Source organism: Antrostomus carolinensis, unplaced genomic scaffold (assembly GCF_000700745.2).
Source record: "Antrostomus carolinensis isolate BGI_N321 unplaced genomic scaffold, ASM70074v2 scaffold2038, whole genome shotgun sequence".
Taxonomy (NCBI): Eukaryota; Metazoa; Chordata; class Aves; order Caprimulgiformes; family Caprimulgidae; genus Antrostomus; species Antrostomus carolinensis.
The window spans coordinates 1-23,840 of record NW_010334792.1 but is presented as its reverse complement, the minus strand read 5'-3'; the positions used below and the strand labels follow the sequence as shown (position 1 = coordinate 23,840).

General features: G+C 40.3%; 1 protein-coding gene across 1 annotated transcript; it reads right to left on the bottom strand.

The window, feature by feature from the left end:
* Positions 1-15,306: 15,306 nt before the first annotated feature.
* On the bottom strand, positions 15,307-23,327 carry OGFRL1 (opioid growth factor receptor like 1). Its single transcript, XM_029086566.1, has 7 exons — positions 23,265-23,327; positions 22,129-22,215; positions 21,476-21,557; positions 18,102-18,180; positions 17,943-18,009; positions 17,659-17,804; positions 15,307-16,101 (listed from the first exon to the last, which is right to left on the bottom strand). The coding sequence occupies exons 1-7, from the start codon at positions 23,325-23,327 to the stop codon at positions 15,342-15,344; spliced, it is 1,284 nt and encodes a 427-aa protein (XP_028942399.1). The 3' UTR covers positions 15,307-15,341.
* Positions 23,328-23,840: the final 513 nt, after the last annotated feature.

Genomic DNA, 23,840 nt, shown 5'->3' with positions numbered 1-23,840 from the left:
TTCAGAGTGGGAGGTGCCCCGTGCTCAGTAAGCACAGCTGGGATTTGCTTCTTTAGGCTGTGCTTCAAGGTCTCCTATTTTTTTCACCTACAATGAGGTCTCACCAGTCAGGGATATAAAAATTGGTAAAATGGATGAAGTCAATGATGGTCTGAAAATTTACCAGTCCTTTCTCTTGAAGTAGAAGAGTAATATCCCTTGATAAGGGAAGAAAGGACATTTGAAAACTCATTGCCTCTTCGAGGTTTCCTCCAGCACTCCTTCTCTGTCATCATCTCTTCCACCACATTGAGAAATGGATGCAGAACACATATCTATATGAAGCACTCACTTCAGCAGAGCATTTCTCTGTCACAATTGCTTTCCACTCTTCTGACATGCAGGCAGTTACTTTGAGTGGCCAAACCTGTCTGAACCTTGCTCAGGATCCACTCTTCTCCATTTGCCTTCACAGCTGCAGAGACCCTTTTGAAAGCCAGCCTCTGTTCCTGAAGAATGGGACAGGGCACTCCAGGGTGGGGCCATCCCAGGCCCACCTCTGCTTTGTCCTTGAGCCATTTGGAGAAACAAGCACATTTCATATAGGCTATGTTTTCTGTCCCTCTGTTGTTTCTCTAGCTGAGTTTCTTCCTTTTCAATGGATGCACAGCCAGCCCACACCACGCTGTCGACAGAAACAGCTGTGTTTCCTTCTTTACTTCTTGATTTATCTTCACCACGGTGAGATAGATGATACACATAAATTGGTCTCCTTCTCAGTGTCCTCTTCACATGTTAGTTACAGTGTTGAAGATAATTCTGTCACCATTGCAGACTTTTCTACAGGGGTATCTTGTTAAGGACAGTGGCGGATCTTCGCATTCCGCTCTGCTGCTGCTTTCATTACCCATTTCTGCCAGCTAAGGACAGAAGAAGCAGCACCGTTCTCTGTGACTGCCTTTTCCCTTTTGAGGCACTGCACTCCCTGCGAGCTGGACATAAGACACATTTTTGTGTACTGCTTAGCCAGGCACTTCATCTTCTCTGGCATTCAATGTCTTGCTACAGTTTTCTTCGTCTTAACTAACAGGTTTTGTAAATTGATGTACTACAAATACTACTGTTTTCAGCTCTGGAGTGAATCTCAGAATAGACAACCAGTATTTTTCCATTAAAAAGAAAAAAATTAAAACCTGTCTTTTAAAGATGAAGAAAATATGTAGGAAATATAGTAATCTACTACAATAAAATGCTAATTTTGATTTCATATTTTATGGCATTATTGCTCTGTTGTTTTAGTACTACAGTCAATGATCAAAAATAGGTCAGTTCCCAAACCACAGAGGACCGAAATGTTGAAGATCAAAAACGAAAGAAAGTAAGCAAAGGGGGAAGGAAGGAAGATATCATTAGTTTCTTTCCTTTGTAAGTCTGGTTTGATTAAACTCAGACTTAAAGTTTTAAGTTTTCCTTATGTCCCATGAGAAGTAAAAACATTTTAAAATAAAGGCAAGACAGGTTGAGCTTTCATGTAATTACCAGATTGTGGTATCAGAAGAAGAGGAATTTATCCTTTGGCTGATCTGCAGGAAGGAAAAAACCACATTATCCCATTTCACAGATGAGGAACAGAAACATAAAAGCCTAAACTCTTCCTGTCCCACTTTGAGCTTCTAACCAGGACAGCTGTGTTGGGAGCAGCAGTGTTCCCTTTAGCATCCATGGAGCAAAACAGGCACCTCCAGAGAACAGTTTCCTAAGGCAGTAATTACGCTACCTACACAAATATGCTCAACACCAACAATTCCAGTGCTTTCACAATGACACATGAGAATCCCAAAACCACAAACTGGCTCAAATCAGAAGATTTAAGAAAATGTGCTCGGGGGTTGTTCCATTTTTTGCAGCTGTTAGGTAGAGGTGGGTCACAGTTTTTTCTCAACCATAAGACCCAAAAACACTTTTTAGAAGTGTAAGTGTGAGATTCTGGAGTAATCACACATCTCTTGATGCTAAGGTTCTTAGGAAAAAATGATGCAGCTCTCACAAGCTTCGGACTAAAGATGGAGATCTGGCAACCTTCTATCTCCACTCTCCGAATGATAGATAGGCTTCTCTTGCTTGACTGAAAAGTTTTCTGTTGTTGTTTCCTGTAGTGAGCCTGACCAACGAAGTGGTAATTCATGGCTGGCCGGCTGGTATCAGATGCTCACCCTGCTACATGTCCCTGCCAAGGCTTCGCACACAATTCGCTCTATTGAAAAGCCAGCTCATTTCCACTTGCAGCCAGCTCTATTCATTAGAGAACTCAGTTCCTCATAGAGTTAGTGACAATAAATATTATAAAATCGCACAAATCCAGATGGTGTGGGTTGGAGTTGCCAGCTGTTCTATCATTTGTGAATTGCCTCTCTTGTCCTGCAGCTTGGCTTCCACAGAAAGCATCTCATCAGCTTCCTACGGTCTCACTGCATTTCTTTACAAGCCATCCATCACCCACTTGTCCTGAGATATTTTCAACTTTCACTGGAGATATATAAGAGAGATAGAGGCAAAGCAAATTGGAGGCAGAAAATCAAAGAATCTTTCACCTCAGAAACTGAGGATTATTTTTCAAATAGTGACCTTAACCTCTCAACAGCATCACAGTTTTCACCTGTGAAAAGAGACCACTTCAGCAGTTCAGCTGATTTTTACTAATTCTCTTTTGTAGGAGTCTTATAGTTAAAAGAGAAGCAAAGGGTCTCTAATCTTGCTGGCAGTTATCATTGTAAAATCAGGAGGAAACCAGTGCCATATGAACACAGAAACTGGAATACTGTCATGACCTGTGCAAATCCTAAACATTCTGACAATTACCTTGGCTTAGCTTTTGAGTGTTTGCTCTGAGCTTTGACTCTTTGAGCCTGGGGTGGTATCTCCAGGCTGGAAGCACTGTCCAGTCAAGTGAAGTTACCATCCAATTGACCACCATGGTTAGAAGAAAGACTGCAACACAGCTATGGTTAGTAGTGCTGTCACTAACGTAGATGGGAACATAGATAAGATTAACAAATGTAACGTTAGTTTTGGTCCTCATATTGGCTGTCTTCTGAGGTTTTTTTGTTGAAAAGGAATGCAGACTGGACAAAATCCTGGTTCATGTGCTCTAGGAGTCCCTGCTTGAGCAGGGTGGTTGGACTAGATGACCTTCAGAGGTCCCTTCCAACCTCAACCATTCTGTGATTCAGACAAGAATGAGCAGGAAGCAAGGGAGGTGGGACTAGCCCAAAGCAAGGATGGTGAGAGTGGGGAAAGAGGAAGCCTGAGCCCAGAAGAGCAAGCAAAGCCACCAGATGTGGGGACATGCACTAAGTCAGCAGGCTTTTGGGCTGTGGTGTCAGAAGGGAGCAGGCACTGGTAGTGGTGCAGATGTTCACAGCTGCTGCTCTGGCTTCAGCTGTGAGCTGGGGCTGTGGTGGGATGAGAGTGTTTGAGGAGGGAAGAAGACCCTCAGGGGCCCTCCAGGCAACTGTTTGAGGCACCGAAGTGTTTTAGCAGCAGTCTACCTCATTACATTTGCAGCAAAGACTGTTCAATTACATTGTTTAATTTACTCTTTCACTTGTCTAGCTACAAAGTCGAAAAATAATAATGATGAGGCAGGTACAGTCAAGTCCTGAGTCAAGTCATCTGGCTGGGTTCAGTGAGACACATGGTTGGGCGGACGCACAGCTGCTGTATAGCTCAGGGAAAGCCCAGGGATCAGGGGATGAGCTTAACCCCAACACCTCTGCAAAGCAGGGGAGGCTCCCAATGAGGTGTCTCTCAGTTCTTTCTCCCACAGCTCTTTCCACAGCAGCCTGATCCCAGGTTACAGGGCTGCACTGGATCAGGGCCGCCCTTGAGCACAGGCAGCCAAACCCCTCACAAGGTATTTCAGGGGCTGTTGGCACACCCGGGACCCTGATATCAGGTTTGCAATTGGACAAAAAAAACCCCAAGAATTGTGAGTAAGAACAGTTGTTCCACAGGAGTGACCACTGGCACTTGAGAAGATCCTGCCCAAAGTAGGCTCAGGACTTTTTGACAAAGCTTTTCACTCATGTTACAGGAATGTGAACTTAGATTTGCAGACCCAGAAATGCATCAGGATTTTGAATGCAATGTAAGTGTCTTCTGAAACATTTCTACTTACCTCCAAGTCAGTGACATCCAGTCAGTTCTGGCTGAGAAAGAGAGGAGGTGACAAGGGGAGCATCCCCCTGCAGCCTGTACACAACCAATCTCACAATGGCATGAAAGCTCCTCTTTTCATCCCTAAGTCATGACTTCAACAGTATCCTCAGGTGAGAAAATATACAATCCAGGAGATTCCTTTCTGTGCCTTTTCTCTGAGCATCCCTCCTTGCAGATCCCCGTAACATTTCATTAATTCCCATCTGTCTCCTGACACTGGAATTTTACCATTGGAGACTGGCCAAAAGTGGGACATCAGGCATCTAGGAAACATGTGAATTAATAGGTAAGACAAATTAGGGTTAGGTAGCCACTGAACTGGAGTTATCTAGATCACAAAATTCACATTTGGTATGCTATTTTATCATTTGATATTTTTATTTCAGTCACCAAAGTCCTACCTTCACCTTGGCTCTCACTGCTCATACCAGAAGACTGGAATTTATACAATTTCCCAAATTATTCCTAACAAAGTGGATGAGGCTTGCTGGGATTCACTCAGGTGACTATGGAGGAAGAGTCTCTGGCATAGCTTTCATTCCACTTCTAATTTGAACGAACAGGTCTCAGAAGAGCTGGATTCTGTGCAGCAAAGATCCTTGAACTACAATGTGACTCTTATTACATAAATTTATCATCCTTCTGAGTCTATATGGAAAGATCTTTGTAAAGTCCTGGCCAAACTCTGCCTTGAATTTACCTGGTAGGATGCCTGTTATCTCAGTAGCAGTGCAGCAAATGAGTCAGCAGAGAATGTGCCACTGGGTATGTTACTTAATCACTCACATCTGCTGCTTTTGGGGACACATCTGAAATAGGCATCGGTGTTCCCAGCTGTGCCCCAGGGAGGCACTTACCCTATGCGAGTGTGATTCAGCAACGTTTCTTAATTATCTGATGGTTGCAGGAGATTTCAAGATTGAAATTTTGTCAGCAGCATTTTATCCAAAGTGGTGGAAAGCTTCTAAAAAGCACTATTGGGACATATTCTTGCTAGCTTTATAGCACTCGGCCTTCATTGCCATAAACAAACTCTGATACCCGAGTGTAGTCTTTTGGGGAATTTCATGTAAAGCCACAGGAAGGCTCACTGCAATCACCTACACGAGTCCTTAAAAGCAATGGCACTCCCCATGTAGGCTGGACCTGAGCTGGACTTTCCATTTCCCAAGTGATGGTGGCCTTTCCTTGCTTCTGTCAGTGAGGCTGCACTGCTGTGACACAGGGGTCACAGGTTTGTTATCATCTCACTGGGTGACTGGACCTTGACATCAGGCATTGGCATGGTTTAAGGGTGGGATAATAGAAAATGCCTTCAAAATATTGGCACAGGTTAAGGAAGGAGTCCCCAGAACAACTAACAATGCATCAATGGGCCATTAGCCATCATTTAAAAAGTGCAACCTGGAGAGCAGGGAAAAGCCCGCTTCTGTTTTAGGAAAGGGAGTAGCAGCTGGGCAAGGCAACAGCCAAGGGTGTTGGCAGGGTGAGGGTGAGGCACTTGCTGCAGCCTGGAAGGCAGCTTCTCCTCCAGGATTGGGCAGCATGTATCCTGAGGTGGAGGCTGAGGGCTGGGAATTGCCTCAAAACTCAACTGTCATATAAAATCACTGAATTTGGGAGTGGGGAGTAGAAAGTAGATGCCCACTTCAGATCCAGCTTTCCTCACTGAAGAGCTCCTGTGCGTGATCAGCTCCACCACAGTGACTAAGACCATGAAGGGCACGATCGCTAAGCAGTGATGGCTTCAAGTGTGTGATGACAGTGACTGAGGATGAGTAAGAAGCAACAACCAGTGTGGGGTTGTTGTTGATGCACATCAGCATAGCAAAGGTTTGTTTTACAGTTTAAACTGTAAAAAGATGCCATTATCACTGTGTCTTTACTGTAAAAGAAAAAAGGAGAAAAAAACCCCAAACCTCCTATTTTTAAGTGAAAAGTTAAAATGTTCATTATAATCTTTTCAAAACTGACTGAAGAACTAGATTGCTCCTGAGCTTCCTCCAGATGCAGAAAAACCCTTCATAGACTTCCTGAGAGCACTCGTTAATTGAGCATCAGCACTAGGTCCCTTGCAGTCTTGGAAAATTCTACTACATCTCTGTATTTTTAGTTCACTAAGTACTGCAGATTTGCCTCTAAGAGACTAAGGGTCCCATGTAGGGCTGAAGGTCTCAAGTCCTGGTTCTCAGAAGTCATTCAAGGCTCTAATTTCAGCTGCCAGTTTGGAAGCAGAAAATTCAAAGCTTCCTTGTTTAAGCTTTCAAAGGAAATTGGAGAAATGAAAATGTGAGGTTCTTTTTTTCTTTTTTTTTTTTTTCCTATTTCTATTCTGAAATTTGGAACAGCTGCCACACAATGTTTATAACCATACATAGTGCTCAATAAATGTCTAAACCTGGAAGGAACTGTGCATGAATTATGCCTGATTTATACATTAAATAAAAATAGAAAGAGCCAGTTGAATTTTAAATGTTCTTCCTACATTCAGTAAGCCTTGACATTACAATGTCTATAGAATATTGCCCACAAAAATGTCTAATGCATTGCATATATCAAAATATTTTAGAAGCATTCCAAGAGTTTATCAGATAAATACTTGGGCATAACTAAACCTTCATAAATTGGCTTTTCACAGAGAAATTTATTATTTTTAAGCTCACCCCATAATATGTAGATCAAGATTAACCATAAGGGAAGGTCTGAGCTGCAAGTAATTGCTGTAAGTAATTGCACTCGGGCAGGTCAATAAACCCACCAGGTTGCATAACTTAGCCTCCAGGAATCAGACCCCAGCGATGAGGCAGAACAAGTCCCTGCCCAGCCCTGGACCCATCAGTGGTAGATCCTAGGCCAGCTCTGAGAAGGCCAAATCTTCAGCCCATCTCTTTGGGGAAGCAAAGTGTGTTTGATTACAGCACCTTTGGAGGGGTGGTAGCAGGGCTGTGTTAGGATGCTGACCCACAGCTCTGCTTGACTGGCTCCCTATGCCAGCCAGGAGTGACAGCCTTTGAAGGTGGGGACAAAACTGGGGACTCTGGTATTTCTAAACACCCACTCCTCTTGCCCTTCCTGAAGAGAACCATGCTTTAAAGAACAGGCTTCATGAAGCTGAAGTGCAACTTTCATAGTAGGTACAAATGAGTCAATAAAGTCATATTAGAGTTTTGGCTGCCACATAGTCCACCTCAGAAGATACGTGAAGCTAATGTTTAAAAAGCAGCGTCATTATATATCTTTATTTGGTTGCAAAATACTTTGGTAGATATTTTTGCTGCTTCTTTGGAGGATTAAATTTAAACTGCAGCTACTCCAGTCCCACTTACTGATTTAACTTTGAAGTTATAATACTTGGCCTGTTTGACCCCAGGGAGTGAAGATATTTAATATTTTGTCTCCCAGTTTATTACTCAGCCCAGACAAACAAAGCAAAATAAATCCATTAAAATGTAATTTTAAGAAGAGTATTCCCAGGTTTTGTTAGCTAAATCACATTTTTGCAATTAACGTGATCGTTATAAACATTTCAGGCTTTGCTCAAGATCATCCGCATCTATCAAAGTAAAATATTCTCATACCAACTTTATGGCACAGCTCTGTTAGAAAAATATTTCAGCAAAACAACAAAATCAAAACAAAACCTTTCAGTTTAACTCCCTAAACAATAGAGGTAGTTTAGATTTATTTCAGCCGTCTCCACCACTGTTCTGCGCATAATAAAAGTGCTTCCCAATTCTCCTTGCACAAAACGAAAGCGCTGTCACCTCAGTGCGTCCTTGCTGCCTGCTCTTCCCACCAGCACAGGCGTGCACCCTGCCTGCCCCCCTTCACCCTGGCTGCTGAAAATTTCCTAGATTTCACCCCCCAAAAAAGAAGAAAGCAAAGCAGGTGAATGTATGCCCCGAGATATGCATGTACTTCCATCCACCACTGTATTTTCCGGGAGGTGGGGACAGAGCAGTGAGCCCCATTACTGACCCAAAGGCCTCAACAGACAGTGTCCGTGCGTCCCCAAGCAGGTGCTGCCCCTTTCAACCGAGAAGGCAGCAGGCAAAACCTAGGGTGCTGAACCCATCACCCCCTTCTTCCACCTCCTCCAGAAGCTGGTTTGTCTTAATTGAACTAGGGCCAGCTAGATTTCGGTTATCAATTTACGCTCTTACCCTGGTAATGAGCTCCAAGAAAACGTTTCAGACCAAGTTTATGCTCCAAGGGCATTAGAGGGCAACTGCCTTGCAGCCAGTCTTTGCCAACGAACAGAACTGTGGCAGTCACCTCAGGGAGCTGGAACTGAATTTCCTGGGGAAACCAATCCACTGACACATTGTGTGATTTCCCAGCAGTCCCTGACAACAGGGAGGCAAGTTAATATAGCCATGCTAACACCAAGCTTCATCCCAGACATAAACCAGGCATGAAGCCCTCCCTCTGCCTAAGGAGCACCTGCTTCTCCTCGTTTTGAGAAGAAACGTGTAAGAGTAGGAAACCCTCTCCAAACCTGCTGGGCCCTTTACAGAGCTGCAGTCCCACGAGGTGCGTAACATCTTACTACAAAACTGGGGGGGAAGAAGAGCTGCAGCCATCCCAGTTACAGCTTCAACCAGCAGGTTAAGCGTGTGCCTGCCGAGTTCAAGCAGCATCAGGCAGTTGTCAGAGCTGCTCCAGAGGGTTTCTGCCTGCACTATCCTAATGGATATTTTACCCTTCAATGTTAATGGTGTTTTCAGAGCATACATTTTTCTTATATTTAAAAACCAAACCAAACCAAAACTTTTAGTAAAGCTCACTCTGGGCCTTCCTTTGCTCCAATCTATCCATGGTGGTTTTGCCACTGACAACAAAAAAGGAGGACCAGAGCCTTTAATGCCCTATTTTTAAGTATTAATACATTTACAGAAAACTATACAAACAAGCGCCAAACAGCAATTACACATTATTAGAGCTACACAATATTTGTACATGTTGCTAAAACAATGCTGCTAAGTGAAGAAGCTTTATTAGTTTACAGTTTTTGGCTGCTGTTATTAAAAATATATTTACCTGAAAGGAAATCCAAGTATTTCATTTTACAAATGATTTAAAATATAGCGGTAAGCAACATAAACTATTGCTTTTTTATGTTTATACAATTTTTTTTTGGCATAACACTGCCATACAGTTACAGAATTATAAAATATATCTTTATAGTGCATTACAAATCCAGAGACTGGTTACCACTGCTACCACATACATATGGTATTGGTACTACCAAACATGCACAGCATTCTGTAATTAAACACTGCAAAGGAATACAGAGAAGAGAGCAGGACCATTCATAAAAACTGACATGTAGTTTCATTTTGCAAGTAAAAATCATTGAGTTTTGGGGTTTTTTTCTTAGAATACATTTTAATGATGAAGTCTACAATATTTCCAAATTTTATCAGTGCAAAACTATATCTAATCATCTTTTGCTGAACTCAAACTGCATAAAGGACAAATAACCATGGAATAGGTAAAAACACAGAGAAAAAAATAAACAAACAAACAAAAAAACCCAAACAACAACTAATGGTTAGCAAACATGCTTCAGCAGATCCCAAAAATTTAAGTGCCATAACCTTTTTTACTGCAAAACAATAATTTTCACGGTTAGCCACAGCAGTAAATACATTCAGTATACTTCACAATAAACTTCAGTTGATGCCACTAGACTTCTAAGCGTGGTAGAATTAAAAAGTGCCAAGTTTCTAAGAAGAGACTTCTTTCAGAACAATTTGCCAATTTTCACATTTGTCATTTTATAGCAAGCAGCTTAATGCTTTTGAAAATAAATATAAAGGTGATTCTAAGTGTAAAGACACAGGAGGTGTCTATATAAACTATATTTTAGGAGTCCCATTAGGTATGGCATGTATTACATATATTCTTTAAAATAAACTCTTGCTTTCCCCAATGGTCTTAAGTAAGTCTACCTAAGAACATGGTCTGTGAAAGGAACACAGCTTTCAGAAAAAGAAATAGTTCATAGGCAGCACAGAGCACAGAGATATTAGAGACAAATTTTACACCTCCCTTGGAGAACTGCATCTAAATACCTGTTGGTAGTGAATCTATGGTGTTAACCATGACATGAATGGAGGGCAGCTTGCCCATGCCCATCCTTCATTTTCAGGCTCCAATGGCCATTAAAAACACCTTTTGAGCAGTTCCTCCAATTGCAAGTGGAACTGGGGACACATATCAAAACAAGTTACCAAACCATAGAATGAGGAGCATAGTTCTCAACAAACCCCAGACAGTCATCTATATGATCACCCACTGATCTGGTGTCTCCAAATCCAGCGGTACCTCACTCAGATGTGGGCTAGGGATAGGTTTTGCCTTTGACTGACCTTGCTTTTGCACCAATAGGGGAAAAAAAAAAAAAAAAATATATATACACACACACATCTGTTCTGCAGTTGGAATCTGACTTTTAGTACTTCATACAAAAGGATTTGTGTGTAAAAATTTATTCAGAAAGGAAAACTAAGATAAGATTGTCATCAACAGAGGACATGTTTTCACCCTAAGCAGAAACACAGGACATTTTCCACCTAAGCACATATTTTATCATTAGAATCACCCATGGCTTTTAAAAATTGACTTGAAGTGAATTACTGTTCATCTTATAGTACTTTTAGCATTAGCAATTCTTGAATAAACAGATCTGAGACAAACAAGAGATTACTTTTTCCACACAAAACATAATTAAAACTCACAGCCACAAGGGATTGTGGAGGCTGAAAGAAACCATGAGTTCAAAAACGGAAAAAATTCCTGGAGAAAAATAGGGTCACCTTATCTGTTCTTTGTTTCATACCATCTGCTGGAGGCCACTGCTGGAGGCAGGATACAAGGCTAGAAACATCTCTGATTCTGAGCCACACTGGTAGTTCTTGAGACATTGTACATTATTAGCATGATATTGTCACACTTTTATTAATGGCAAAACTTACTTCACATACTTGCATTTAATTCATAAATACAGCTTTTGCCAAGGAAATTTAATGTTATGTTACCTGTAAAAGCATGGTGTAGTAAGAGTTAAATTTTCACTTAAACATATATATTGTATTACAATTTGTGATCAGTACCATCATAACTGGTAAGAAAAGGTCAGGAAAATAAAGGTGCAAAAAAGAATTCAATTAAACAGATATACATAAATTTACTTAAAAACAAATAAGAGCTGTTTTCCATTTAAAACTACTAAGTCTCCCCTGACTCACCTTATTGGATCATCCATCAAAATAATACAAAGTTTCTAAGGTCTGTAAACATTCTGGTTACAGTAGGGGTATATGCAACTGCAGATTATCAGAATTACCCTGGAATAATTGAAGGAGGCTTACACTAGGTTACATGAAATATGTAACTATGATCATACAAATACTGAATACATCAGAATGCTGCCATCTTAGAGCATGAACGTGAGGAGCTGACCAAGCCAGGGAACAGCTCTCAAATGCATATTGCAAATATTTTTAGCATCATTTAGGATCATGCCTTTAAGTATGAGCAATATGGGTATCAAGAGCTCAGTTCTCCTCCTAGACAGGGACACATGCACAACTCCTTACCTGAATGGTCTGTGTCCACAGCTCACGTGCCCAAGCTTTCAGTCTCTATGCCACAGTACCAGGTATGGAGGCACAGTTACATCCTAGATAGTAGGGCACAAAGCTGTAACTAATGTTCTAGTGCTGCATTTTTGCACGACTCCTACGATCACCTTCACTTGTATGTGTGTACTCAGTAACACTTTGTCAAGTTGCACATTTGTATCCCTCACCATAGGATATTTAAATTCACAGGTGTGTGCATATATACACTACTCCCACAGAACCGTACCAGAGGCTACTCAGAGGTACTTATTAGGAATGAATCCCTTTATCAGACGTTCTGTTTAATTAACAAATGAATAGCTCAGATTCTATTAAAACACTGGGCCAAAATACATTATTGTATTAAGTACAGAGAAATCCCTGAATACTTAAGCATACAGCAAGACAAAACCAAGTTTAACAGTGAGCAAATGTCCTGACTTTCTCTGCACATCCTCAGTTTCTGAAGTAATGATTAAATAAGTAAGTACTGGCATTTATGAGAAAATCATTTCAACATATATTGTACTGTAAACCTGAAAGCCAATTCTTCCTTAGAAACTTGAAGCACGGGGTGCTCCTGGTTGCTAAGGCTATGAATGAAATGCATACAGTGCACCCACTTGATCCTCACAGACCTCAATGCTACACTGTATAACTGCCCTGCAATGAATCCTACTTTTAAGCACTTGCAAAATCAGGAGAAACAACTCCTCCATGAAAAGAATCACATTTTACATAGAGCAAATTTGCTAGTTAAAGCTAAAGTGTCATATGGGAGTAATTCTGTTGATAAAGCTGCAAGACAAAGATTACAGAGTGCAGGAGCCCCACTGACACAAAAAACCTCCTGTATCTAATCCCCTTCTTTGTAGGCAACTGGTATGACGCTAGTCTTCTCACTTCTATGAAAACCAAGAGAAATACACTTAAGTTGCAGATTTAAAAAATAATTGCAGAGTTAATAAGGACATGAGTCCCAAAGTTCTTGACTGTATTTTCAGGTACACCGGGCCCTTAATGCAGACAGCCCTGCCAGATTAAAAGTACATTAAGTACTTAATTATGAGTGAAGAACCAGCAAGCACATATAGGTGAAAGCGGTGTCACAGTAACAGAATACCATACTGCAGAGACATCTTTTGGATGTGAATCCCAAGAGCAAGATTTCTCTTTCTTTTTGTGCAGTAGACAAAAGAGGAAAGAACTCCTGAGTTCACCTGTGCTCAGTCAATTTCCAGTATAAATACAATAACATCAGCAGCATCCCTTATTTCACTTGAACACTATGTATTTTTTAAAGTGTTTAACCTTAATACTAAATTCTATAAATTGAAGGCTTTGTGTAACTACCTACCTCATAGTTATGTTCTTCATACACATTATATAAATTTTCTCTATGCCATTCAAGAAATAACTATGTAAAAACAATGCTATTAAGTTGGCACGGTTAGGCACTGAAGATTTACAAAGTCATAGGCAGAGCAAAGTTGTCCTCCCTGTGCGTACGTGTGTGGGGTCAGAGTTCTTAACTACACAGACCAATTTCATCTCAGCATTTCCTCTCCACTTCTGCTCCGAAAGTCAGAGGCAAACGTGAACAAGGGGATCATAGTTCAAGTCCAGGGTATTGTGAAAGGCTTCTCAGCACCTTTCCAGCTTTAAAGAGGTGGTGGCGGCAGCTGTGGGATGAATTCTCTGGAGCATTTCTGCTCAGACAGACTTAATGCTTCCTTGAGCAACCTGTGTTACCCTCAAAAAAATCCAGGTTCCTTTCCTTACAAGTCAGCACAGCAGAAGAAGGGATAAGTATTCCTTCTTTCCTGCCTCTTTTGGATGGTCCTTCTTCCCTGCCTCTTTAGGACAGAAAGAGCCTAATCTTTGTCTGTGGGAACCAAGATCTCTAAATGCCACTTCATTTGATCTCAAGAAACAGTGCTACCTGGGGAAAGCAATGGATGATGCACTGCCATGATGGGAATTGGTGAAATAGAAAAATTTTGTCTATGCCTTGAAACCCCTAAAGACTTTGTCATTTTGAGTTTTAAGACCTGAATAAAGTCCCATAGCACTCTGACACTCAAACTGTAGTCAGCTACTTGCCTCATAACATTTCATCAAAAAATACATTAAAGGCAGTGGATAATATATACACTTTTAAATAGAAAATACATACAGAAGTTTTAGTCTATTTTAGGACTGTAGAAAGTGTGAGTTCCACCTGCATTATTTTTTAATTCATATTCTACACAATTAACTTGCTGGGTACTACCTTGTTTGACTGAATGACATGAAGTCAGCAGAAGCTACTCAGCGAATGCAGACAGTTGTACAGGAAAAAAAACTGGGAAAGACCTTAGCTGAGAAATTCCTACCTGCTGGGCTCCAGCCAGGCTAGCAGACTGGCCTGCCTCAGGTTTCAACCTATGATCAAAATAACATTAAACTGTGAAAGACTTCTGATAGAGAAGAAAGAGAGGAAACAGACAGCTGGAAGGAAGCATCAGGACTGCCTTCCTCTCCTAGACCAGCAACAGGGGATTTGGAGTTGTGCAGACCTTACCCAAAACCGGCCAAGAAGCATCCAAGTACAGGTAAGATCCAGCTGGACAGGCCTGGTAACACTTTCTCTGATGGCTTTGATGATTAAGCAGTGCTTTGTGGTGAAGACACTGTTTTCAGCTGTCCAGAGGCTTTCCAGGTGCTGAGCTCAGCCGGGGGAGTTGTTTTATGTCAGCTGACCAACCGAGAGCTTTCACACTGAGACAAAATCTGTGTGATTACAGAGATCCCTCCCCTTAAATTAGTAGTAGTAACAAATGAGTTGAGAGAAAAGAGAATTTAACAGGTATTAAAAGTCTAAAGTGCAACTTCCATTGTACCCAAAAGCTGTGGATACAGTTTGATTGTAAGTTAAACCTTTATTCAATGTACAATGATACCCAGCTGCATAGGACATTTTGATATCTGTTACCAAGAGTCTCCAAAAAGGATGCTAATCTAAGGTAAAAGATGCTGTGCAAATACTGCTGTTAAACATGAATGTAGTTCTTAAAAAAAAAATCCACTAGGGAAAAAACTGTGCTCTCGAAATAATTTCTAGTCATTTCATAAAAGGAAATCAACAGTTAAAGCATATTAAAAGAAAGGTAAAAATTCTCATGCTCCAAGGTTTCTAATAAGTTAGCTTTAAAAAAAAAAAAAAAATACTGGATGAATTTAATGGCAGAAAAAATAGATAAGCTTTTCTACGCAATCTGTCTGGAAAAGATAATTAATTTCTTAGCTTTGAATATACATGATTGTTTTAAAGAGCCACACCTGGTTGACTACTGATATGAGGTTGAAAAAAAATAAAATAAATTAACCAAACAGAAGCCTAATCTGATGTATTCGCAACAAGCACAGTCTCATGAACATTTTATACTGCACTAGATGGAAATTTCACCCAAAATGAAGGAGCAATGGATAATTTGCTTCATTCAATAGGAAACATAATGATTTTTAACCTCAGACTCATGATTGTAGCTCATCATTGGTTTTTGTGGTGGTCCCCCCTGAAACCGTATCCTTATCAAGATTATCTTGTAGATCTACTGACGTGTTATTTGAAGAATTCTCAGCTTGACATAAATCTTTCTCTACAGTACCTGGGTGATCTCCACGGTCATTGTTCAGATTTTCATCGTCTTTTTTGGAATGAGAAGTGTCCTCCTTTCTGTCTGAAGTATCATGAATTTCTTCTGATTTTGAAAGCTGACCGGTATCAGCATCACTGTTCTTTTCACTGTTGTTCTGCCCAACAGCATCACAGTTCATTTCTTGGTCATCCTGGTCATTTTCTTCTCCGTTTTTTGTGAGTTCTATCTTCCTTTCTTCAGTCGTTTTAGCAGCTGAGCTTACACTTCCTGATACATTCTTAGGCTCTTTTGGTTTCTTATGCTTAGAAATATAACTATTGTGAATAGAAATTGGAGATGCTGGCTTCTTATTTGTTTTGCTTCCCTCCGACTTCTGTTTTCTTGGGGGTCCCCAAATAAAATGCTCTGAGGGTGTATAGTGTTGCTGGGCAAATCTCAGGAGTTTCCTCCTTTCTCTTCGGTCTCTAATAGTATAAACAAAATATTCTAGAGCACTTTGCTTAATGTTGGGAATGGTATCTTCCACAAGAGCTTCATGGAGAATGAATTTTACCAGGGGAGATTTGAAACTCTCATATCCAAGCTCACCAAGACTTTTCAGAATTCGAGTGATTCTCAAGTAGTTGTGTTGAGACCTTTGGAAGAAAAGGGTGAAAAAATTCCATTGAAACAGAAAGAAAACCACCTTTCAGATACAAAACTGGAACTGCAATTCCTCACTTTTCCTCATTTTTATCATTCCAGGTGTGTACTTCAGGCTTCCTGTACTCTAATTTCTCATGCCTGCTTAAGCTTGCTAGCACCTCCTCTGCTAGGATGTTGTGAGTGAAAATTAAGTGTCTGTAAAATGCACTGAGGCAGTAAGTGGGAAATTATCAAAGTGCATACTGATTTTGATTCCTTCTGCTGTATATATTCTTTCTGAGGAGAACACCCAGTCACTTCGTAAGATATGGTTTTTGTAGTGTATTGCTTCAGAACAGGATTCATTGCACTTTGCTTAAGCTCTTTAAAAAGCTGTGTCTCCAGTCTGGACTAGCTACCTACACTTCTGATACAGTCAGTGCTGCGAGAAAAAGAGGGACCTCTGGAGAGCAAGTCCCACTCTCACAAGAAGTGTCTAAGATAAATGGAACCAACTATCTTCTGGAAGTGCTTCTGAAGAGCTCTTTTCCTCCTCAAGTACAGGTAAGTGAACAGTAAAACCCAAATGTCTAAATTTTAGATGGCTAAAATAAGGTAAAGAGAATCCTAATTCCTGATTTAAAACTGTGTGCTACTCACTGGTGAGAATATAGGAATTATAATGTAAAAATGTGCAGTGTGTAATATTTGGGCTTCCTGAAACCCGGTTTTATCTGTGGCCTGAGTCTGAGCCCACACTCATGAGTTGGTTCATATAATATTTGAGTAAACTTAATAACAAATTATTTACACTATTCACTCAATATTATCTATACCAACAGTCCTACCTACAAGCTTTCATTTGGACAGGAGTACTATTTAAAATACTGCAAGGAAACAATCTTCAGCTCTAAGGTCAGAGTTACTACAAAAGTGACCAAATGATTTGAAAAGAGATTCTGATACAATAAATCCGCATGGGACAAAATTACGCAAACTTAAGCTCCAGCCAGTGTCAGTGAGATGTCATTTGCTGGAAGCTGGGCTAAAGTTTGACGTAATGCATGTCTAAACTTCTCCAGTTAAGGACTGCAATTAAAAAGTATTAAATAAAAAATATTTCATGTTTTGAGGAGGGAGGGAAACCTTGTTGTTTAGCTACTATACAGGTGTGGAGAATTTTATTTTCCTCAAAGAGAAATATGAATACAAAGATAAGCAACTCATTCTTTCTAATTGAGAAGTAGTGCCTTGGGATCAGGTCAAAATGCACTCAGTAGCATAACAAATTCCAAATTAATTTGGAACCATGATCATCTTCAGCATCATCTGAAGTTGTATTTTCAAGGAATTCACTGATGTCAGTTAGACTGGTAATGGGTGAGAAGCACAATCAAAAAAAGGGGAAGGACAAACGTACACATACAGACACAAACCAGTCACTGACTACTTATTTTTCTTTTTTTCCTGGCAATCTTTGGAAAATATATCTTCCCTTTCTCTAGAAAACAAAAGCCTAAAGAGATTCTATGGCAATTCTGGAGAGTGGAGTGGATGTCATTACTTACTCATTCAAATGTTGAAATCTTTCTTGCCAGTTAGCAGCTCGTGCCACGTTTCCAGTTTTATCAATTAGTTTTATTCCAAAAAACTCCAGCATCATTTTGTAAGCCAAAAGGAATCTTCTAATTGCTTCTTTTGTTTTCTTGAATTCCTAATAAAGAATACATTCAAAATGCTATGTGGTGATAAAGCAAGTACTTCTGCATTGTGTAAAACAACTCTACATAACAAAAAGCCGTTATTTATCAAAATTAATGTGATGGTTTGTATTGAGCTCAATTTGTATTACCTCAATTTCATATGTAGTTAATTCTTTAGCATAGAAGTTCAGACCTTGTTCCCTCAGTGGGAAAAGCCTGTTAATAGAAAAAGCACATTACAGCTCACAGTATATGAACACTTAATCAAATTAATGCTTTGAAACAGAAATAGGTAATAAGTGACCAACCACTGTATGTAAGTGTGGTTATGCTCCAGTTTTTCATAGTCTCCTTTCCATTTATTTAGGACTTCTTCGATATAAACCCCTACATAAAAATAATTTGAAAACTGTTAGGTAGCCATCAAAAACAGTATTCAGCTACATAAAATACATACCATGTTAACAGCATGATAGAATACATACTTTAATTCTCTTTCACATACTATGTGAAATAAGGTCTATTACAGCCATAAATAAATTCATTTAATTTAAAATTAATTCAGTTACTAGAACTTAATTAAAATAAGAGATTTATCAAATTTCAAATAAGATATACCAAATAAGAGTTACTTACCAGCAGAAGGTATGCGAAAAAAACCTCTGTAAAACAGACTTCCCAAAAAGTTCTCATCTCCTAGATCCCTTCATCACACTGACTGCTAATTAAAAAACCACTTACATATAATACTGCATTGTGAATCACCTGCCATTGTTTCAACAAGGCAAAACTCTATTACAAAGACACACATATATAATCTCAGTAGAACAAAGCCTCAACTCTACAAGAAATCTCTCATTCCAGGAATCTCTCCAGCTGCAAATAGCATTAAGATTGTGAAATCTTTCTCAGTTAGCTGTGGCCAAGAGTCTTGATGCCATTGCCATGAATTTGACCTTAGGGCCTCAGGTCATGCTCAACAAATGAGAATTTCAGCTTTTAGTGGTCTCAAAACAGTTGTGGAGCTCAGTCAGCTCCTCTTGGAAAGACACAGTGACAGAAAAAGGGGACAAAGTACATGTAAAAAGAAATTAATCATTCTTCCCACTGAGACTGTGCCCATGAAATTCAGTCACAGGCCAAGGCACCTCTTTTCCAGGTACTGCACAAACACACAAAGTATACAAAAGGATGCTCCTTGTTCCAAAACCTGTACAGTCTTTTTCCATGAATGAACGCTCAGTGATAGCCTATTTCTACTCTGAAACCAACAACAGTTTTACCACTGCAGCATGGCCTCTCCCAAATTAAAATAGCACAGGAAAGGTCTAAAAGGCCCAAAGCTCCATGTAGACAGCCTCCTACTACACATATAAGATTTCTATCCCTCCCCAGTGAAAATTTCCACTTGGGTGCCAATTACAAGGGAGAACTTATGTGTTACTTTTATTCAAGAAATGTAGAAAGCAGATAGTTGAAGGGGCTGCTAAGAAGATGAGGTTTCCAGTGCAGGCAAGGCTGGAAAAGGACCTTCCTAAGAGTATCTCCTGTCATCACCAACCAGCTTTCAAAATAACTGCATTTCAAGTATTGGAAAACTTGCTGCTCAGTTGCAGGGCAGAGTGACAGGCCAGCTCTGAGTCAGAACCACAAGCTAAATCTGTAGGTCACAGAATTACACTTCAGATCTAGTATTGCACTACAAAAGTTTTTCTTTAATAACATTCCCCAGTACTTTAGTCCCTAACATGGTAGCTTAGGCTCCATCTGAACGCTCTCACAGATCCACAGACTTAGGTCAAGGTGGTGACTACTCTTTCCCATTTTCAACAAAAACTATGGCATAACCAGAGCTCACAGCCATCGACACTTCAGCCTCCATGGCCTATCAGCTACTTTCGACACCACTGACCATAGTTTTCTCCTAAAATTTTAAGATAATTTTTCCTTACAAATTTTAGGAGGGAAGCTCTCCTCTTAATTGCTCCTTTTCTCCTGGCTAATCCTCCTGAATTACTCCTTCATTTTGTCCTTAAAAGGATCCTTCTTGAATTATCCCTTCATTTTGTCCTTTAAAGGATCCCTCTCCCAACCTTTTCTGGTTTTCAGTTTCAGATGCACATGGTCCTCACTGCCCTTCTCTCTCTCTGTATATGTTCTCTGTGAATTCTCTGTCTCATTAATTTGCTACCTCTGTACTGGTAATTCACAGATCTAACTCTTCCCCCAGTTAAGCGAAGAACACAGTCTTCAGCATCTGCCTGAGGGTATCTAGATACAGCTCAAGATGATTAAAGCACAGGTCTTGTGTTTCTTTTACATAACCTGGTTTCCTCACTTGCTGAGGATATTGTCACTATCTTGCCTATACACAGCTCTCATCTTCAACATTCCTGGATGTACGTCTCTGTATCCTTCTATATAACATTCCTTCCCATCCCTATCAGAACTCTGACATTTTGCATCTCAGCATCCTCTTTCCTAACCTTGGACCTGTGCATTTGTCATGCTTATGTCTATCCTGAATGCTGCTGGTAAGATCATGTGTCTAGACCACAGCTTTTTTATATTGCCTCTTTTTTTTGCTTCACATTCTTCCATTGTGAAGCCCTTTTCTGTCACATCAGACAAAAACTATATGCCTTCACTTCCAAAGCCTTTTGTGACCTGCCCCTTCCTACCTTATCAGGATCCATTTGTTGCTATGAGACTGATCCTGCCTCCGACAGGATCCTGCCTCAATGGCAGCCTTCACTCTCACTTCTTCTGTACTCCAGTGTGCACTTTGGTATTTCCTTCCAAGCTGCTTTCATGCTGAGAGGATCTTTCTGCAACACCTTCAAAGGAACCTCCTCATCATTCTTTTAAAAATCTCAAAAGCTTATTTTTGACCTGCAAATTTTTTTTGCCAATGGTTGAGCTCTCACATGCAGAGACTACTATCTACCTTTCTAACCAAGACTATTTTATTGCCTCCTTCCACTACCCCCTCTGTCTGCTACCTTCTTGTCTCTCACGCTTTGCCTGCAAACTCTCTAGAGCAGTTTTGTCATCTTTCAGCTCATCCTGGGTTTGTGCAGAACCTTGCATATGAAGTTCCTGCTCGACAGGAACTGCAGGTGTCCCTGCTGATGGCAGGGGGGTTGGAACTAGATGATCTTTAAGGTCCCTTCCAATCCAAACCATTCTATGATTCTATGACTACTAGAATCACTAGGGACTTTGAGAAATGATTTTGTTATTGTTACTACAATAATCACACGCGAGGTGGTTACAACACATTCTTTTTCCCTTACACAGTGCTAGGGATAACACCCATATTCCTGCCACTCCTACTCAAGCAGCAAGAGTTTGTGCAGCACAGTGGAGCAACTTTATCTTTGTTTAATAAAAGGTTGTGCCACTACTGTAAAGTAGTTGTACAAACAACACCATGTACTACATCATGCTGAAAATGCATGAGTAAAACACCACCTCCCTGGAGCAAAAGCTAACTCTGGTTTAAGCATAACCTGCTTCCGTGTACCCAACATGCTACTTCAACATGGGAGGCCCAAGCCATATGACGTACAACTATACAGTTCTAATTTGTCAGCACTGTAATTATTGCTACCGTTTCACTTTGTTACTATTATTAGTGAACATTCTTTTGTTATCACTATTATTGACACAGATTACTCACCATCAGGTTTAAACGGGATTTTATTTTTGTAAAAGCGGAGATTGCACAAGTCATTTTGGTATCGAAGATCTTTAAAGTTCTGCTGAAAGAAAGGAAATAGGACATTATCAGCCTACAAAAATCTATCAAGAATATCCAGAAAGTGATATTGTGCTCCTTGAATAATTTGAGGATGAAAAAATGTCAGTGTTTTAGGAAAACTGTAGATCACATACAATTACTTATACATTGAAAGATTCAGTTTAAGGATCTGCAAGTTCCTTCTGGCTGGTACTGTCTCCTACTGAGGCAGAGGTTAGAGCAGGAAACACAGCAGCACCTTGACTTTGGTCCCAGGGAACTTCCAAGACACAAATAATAGTAAGTCCAAACTCTATCATCTACCCTCTTCAATATTCAAGGCAGAAGGCTTTTTCTGGGCTCCTACTGCTGTTCCCAGGCTTACACATCTCATACATTTGCACATACACCTGGGACGAAAAGACACTGCACTAGTTTCACTGCTCTCCCACTGGCATACGTTGGGCCTCTGCATCAGCTTTTTGATCCTTCTCATTTCTCTTATTTATTAGGCACCATCAAGCTTTAGGAATGTTTGGGTTGTGTGCACTCTTCTACTAAAGAGACCCCTTTAAACCATAAAATATTCTTACTGGATACTGGTGTCGGTACTTGTATAAATCTCTTGCTGCGTAGAAGCTTCTCTTTGGCTTGGCTGTCAGCTCGCTTCCATCCCCACTCTGAAACAATTAGAAAGTAGAGAATAACCACACACAAACAGTAAATACTGAATCTGTGTAACATTAAAATAATTATTTTTCATGATGGATTTCAGCAATGTAAACAGACACAAGTGCGTGCGTTTGCCTACTGTTTGCTCAACCACCGAAAATCTCTCTACTGAATACTTATGCCACATATTTTAAACCTAAATTTAAAAATAAAATAAAATACAAAAGCAAGACTATGAAATGTCCTTCCAATGAGACTGAATTTGATCAACAGGTTGATTGTCATTTACAAATGCAAGACTTCGAAGTAAACTAGAATGCTAGCACAAGATGAAATAAGTAACTGAACATGAAAACGCAGAGACGCTACTCATTTCGAACAGGAAATCATATTGTTTGCAAAGACTATCTGTCATGTGTACGTTGACTTAATTGCTATCATTGCATCCTGTGGAAGAAAACGATTAGTCATGGCCAAGCCAAATTTCAGTTCTAACACTTTCTTGAACCATTTTATATTATGTGTATCTCAGAACTTAAGAACTATTAAATCCCAAAACAAAAACCTGCTTAGAGAAAACACACATGTACAAGAACCTGTACTGGTCCACAGCTGTTTGGAAGCTGTGACCTGAAACAACCAGAGCCCACCAAGGTCAATGGAAATAATCCCAATGACTTCAGAGAACACCTGAAAAAGCTGCGTGCGTTGAAGAAAAACAGAAAACGAAGCATTAGTGTACAGAGGCTTCAACTTGTCATCGACAACTTTATCTTCTTTGTAATTTCTTTGTAACTATACTGCAGCAAAAAGTTTTGTGTTCTTCAACCTCGTAAAATAAGTCTCTACACTAAAACCAAAGGCCAAAATTCATTCCACTCCTTGCAATACACATGCAATAGGTTAAAGTCAAGCCTAAAAAGGGAAGTGCCCTGTGACTGCACTGGACATTTGCCTTTATTATTGTCCATCCCGTTGCTTATCAATAGCAGGTTAACGACAAACAAGCATCTCTTTTCATCCCTCCTTTTGCAAGACCAGCTTTGGCCATACCTACGAGCAAAACAGGCTTCCGTGAAGGAGCAACACCCCTTGGCACTCGGTTATCAGGCGTGACCATCACCACGTCTCAAGCAGGAAAGGGAGAAATGCTGATGCTTATTTAATTGTGCACAGTTTCTGAACCAAATATTAACGTAATATATCTAACAGGCTAAAAAGAAAAATAAAATAAAAGACCCAGCTGGTCCACCCCGCATTCAGTTCTAACTCTAATGAAATCCCTGGCAGCGTAACCCTTTATTTATTTAGGGTCGGCATTTTTAAAGGTTTTCAGAGACAGAAACTGCCTCTGAAAATTCCTCCCCTCGGACCTACCGAGCAGCCACAAATCCGTTACCACGGATGGGTGTTTAACCCATTTAATTAAGAGGCCAAGTTCAAGACTACATTTAATTTAAAGCAGAACCTTCTCTGGAAACAGCAGCAGCGGGACTGACAACGACTCCAAGGCCTCAGTGTTCTCCCGTCAGGAGGTTACCGGCATGATGGGGGGCAGGAACCAGCCCGTTTCTGCTTCAGACGCAGAGCTGGTTTCTCTCAAGCCCCGGCCGCTCTTCATGCAACGGGAAGG

Excerpts from the sequence above, each read along its gene's own strand:
- OGFRL1 (XM_029086566.1), bottom strand. The coding sequence starts at position 23,327 with ATGGTCACGCCTGATAACCGAGTGCCAAGGGGTGTTGCTCCTTCACGG. Across the intron at positions 21,558-22,128 it reads AGTACCGACACCAGTATCCA|CAGAACTTTAAAGATCTTCG; the intron begins GTAAGAATATTT and ends CCTTTCTTTCAG. Across the intron at positions 18,010-18,101 it reads AACCACACTTACATACAGTG|GCTTTTCCCACTGAGGGAAC; the intron begins GTTGGTCACTTA and ends TTCTATTAACAG.